The sequence below is a fragment of the Neophocaena asiaeorientalis genome, unplaced genomic scaffold (genome assembly GCF_003031525.2).
Source record: "Neophocaena asiaeorientalis asiaeorientalis breed wild unplaced genomic scaffold, Neophocaena_asiaeorientalis_V1.1 scaffold392, whole genome shotgun sequence".
Lineage (NCBI taxonomy): Eukaryota > Metazoa > Chordata > Mammalia > Artiodactyla > Phocoenidae > Neophocaena > Neophocaena asiaeorientalis.
In genome coordinates, this window is record NW_020174421.1 from 57,696 (window position 1) to 60,509 (window position 2,814).

The 2,814-nt window shown below is 58.3% G+C and overlaps 1 protein-coding gene across 1 annotated transcript in view; it reads right to left on the reverse strand.

The window, feature by feature from the left end:
- The window catches only part of GRIP2 (glutamate receptor interacting protein 2), a 64,558-nt gene that overhangs the window by 50,054 nt on the left and 11,690 nt on the right, over positions 1 to 2,814 (reverse strand). Inside the window, exons 7-9 of the mRNA XM_024756472.1 lie at positions 1,724 to 1,869; positions 721 to 868; positions 444 to 613 (exon numbers count right to left, since the gene is read on the reverse strand). Coding sequence (XP_024612240.1) covers positions 444 to 613; positions 721 to 868; positions 1,724 to 1,869 — 464 coding nt within the window. The remainder of the gene's footprint in view (positions 1 to 443; positions 614 to 720; positions 869 to 1,723; positions 1,870 to 2,814) is intronic.

The following is a 2,814-nucleotide window of genomic DNA, read 5'->3' on the forward strand; positions in this document are numbered from 1 at the left end:
TTTTTGCGTTACGTGGGCCTCTCACTGTTGTGGCCTCTCCCGTTGCGGAGCACAGGCTCCGGACGCGCAGGCTCAGCGGCCATGGCTCACGGGCCCAGCTGCTCCGTGGCATGTGGGATCTTCCCGGACCGGGGCACGAACCCGTGTCCCCTGCATCGGCAGGCGGACTCTCAACCACTGCGCCACCAGGGAAGCCCTAGCCCTTATACTTCTATTAATGTAACCAGAGATGGAACTAGCTTTTGGGCCATCCATGCCAGCAAGCTGTCAAATCAAACACCCAAGTTGTTTATCCGCCCCACCTCCCCACCCTTAGCTGCTGCACTTGACAGTTCGAGCTTCCCTGTGGGAATGGACATTTGTTCCAGTATATTTTAGCCTGCCCAGGGCTTTGGTCCATTAGCCTTCAGGTTTGAGCTCTGAGGTCTGCCAAGGGGACCCACCTGCCTCTGAGGGCTTCAGGGGCCGCCGACTCTGGGGCACAGGTAGGATCTCCAGCCGCACTTTCTCCGACACGCTAGCCAGGAGCTTGGTGGCTTCAAGCAGCGAGCAGTGTTCAGTGCTGGTGCCATCAATGGACAGGATGCGGTCTCCGGCATGCAGGGCCCCACTCCTGGCCAGGTCAGGGAGCAAAGGGGGAGGCTGGTCCAGCCGGACAGAGCTCTGGGCAGCTCTCCCCCTGCAGCCCCCACGCCGTGGCAGCTCGCAGTGGGTGCCCACCTGTCCACCACACTGGCCGGCTTGATGCGGTCGATGGTGATGACTGGATTGTTCCGGTGGGAGCCGGTGGTGAGCGAGATCCCCAAGGTGGACCCTGGTGTCTTGGTTATTTCCACTATCAAGGGCCCTGAAGCGTTGGCCACTGTGTCTGGTAAGTGGAAGGAAAGAAGAGTTTGAGATGCAAATATTGAGCACCTTTTTCCATCTCGACTTAACCCTCACTGCCAGGGAGGGATCACTGCACCCACATTACAGACAAGAAAACTGAGGTGCATGGAGGCAAAGACCTCGTCCAAGGTCACACAGCCACTCAGAAGCAGATGAGGGGTAGGAATTCAGGTCTCAGGGGCTCTGAACCCAGGCCTTTGCTGGACAATACTAATCTGCTCGCATATATTCGAGAGCCGACTGAATACACGGAACTGTGGGTTTCACTACGAGCCTTCCCCCTTTCAGAAAACGGCATCCCATTCACCCACCCAGTGGCTGGAAAACAAAACCCGGCTCCTCCTACTCTCACCCCCACCCCCACGTCCAAACATCAGCAAACCAGGCCAGTGGACCTTCATTGTACTTCCTGAATCTGACCCCGTCTATCCCCCAGCTCAACCCCTGGTCCAGCCACCATCACCCTTCTCTCACCTGGACAGCTGCAGATTAGAGGGCATCACGCAGCCTTCCCATCTCTCTCCCTGATTTTTTCACACACTTATCATCATCTGACACACTCTATATGTGATTTATTCCATCTATTGTCCGTCTCTCCCCACCAGAATCTCAGCCCCATGCGAATGGAGACCTCATCTGTGTTGTTCTCAGGTGGATCTCCAGTGCAACAAACAACGCCTGGCAGAGTATTACTACCCAGAGAGGCTCAGAGAGGCTGTGACTGGGCCAAGGTCACACAGCCTTTGCAGTGGTGAGGATCTGTACCCGCTACCCCCTTCCCTCTATCCCTGGGCCTCTTCCTGCTCCAACCTTAGCCCTTAGGCCCCCAACTCACCTGGAATGGCCACATCATACTCCACCTGGAAGAGTGCCTCGTGGCTGCACTGCCGCAGGGTGGCCAGAGCAGTGGCGTGGCTGGCCCCATGCAGCAGGATCCCGTCAACGCTGAGTAGCCTGTCCCCCACCTTCAAGGAGCCCTCCCTGCGGGGAAGGGCCCGGTCAGTCAGCCTCGCCCAGCGCTAGCCAGAGAACAGAGGGAGGGCAGGGAGCGGGTGAAGGAGAAAGGGACAGAGCGGATGAGGGAAGGAATGCACATGTGGGTGAAAGAACCAGGGAGGTTATGTGGAAACAGCTGAATAACTGAAGCGGGCACTGAAGATGGGGGTCGGGTCAGCTCCGACCCCTCCCAGAGGCGCTTAATAAATTCAGTCCCAGCTCAGCCCTCCAGCGTCTGAGCTGGGGATGCCCTTCGAGGTCACCACCAGGGCCCCAACAGGGTCCCAGCCCTGCCGGGCCACTCAGCATCAGGGGCGGGCAGTCTGGAGGCTTCGAGCTGCCAGCACAGTGGTCCCTGCCCAGGTCCCCACCCTGGTTCTCAGCAGTGATTCTGGGCTGGTGAGAAACATGCCTGGGAAGGAATTCCACTGGGCCCCAGGGGAGGGGCCTGAGGGGGTTCACTTTGGTTTGGGTCACATCCCAGCTCTGGAATGCCTGCCCAAACAGGTGGCCAAAGCTATTCTGGGAGGTTCTATGAATAACTCATCACAGACCCGTCCCAAGGTCAGGTTTAGATTTCTGACAAGGCCTTTCCAGGCGTTTCTTAAAATGGCCAGGAATCTCCCGCCGGGAGGTCATGGGGTCAGGAGTTGGAAGCTGGGTGTGTTCCTACTCCACACTCTCTCCTCCTGGCGCTTCTGAGCTTCTGAGCGGGGCTCAGGCAGGGCCAGGCTGGCAGCGCAGCCAGGACTGGGGAAGCTGCGTCACAGAGGACCACTGTGACGCTGGTCACCATGCCCCACACTTCCTTCACAGCAGCTCTTAGGGGCTGCACTATTGGACCCACTCCACAGACAGGAAAATGAAGGCCAGGGAAGGGGTAATATGACACTAAAGCTCACTCTCCATCCCCATCCCGCCCCCCCTGCC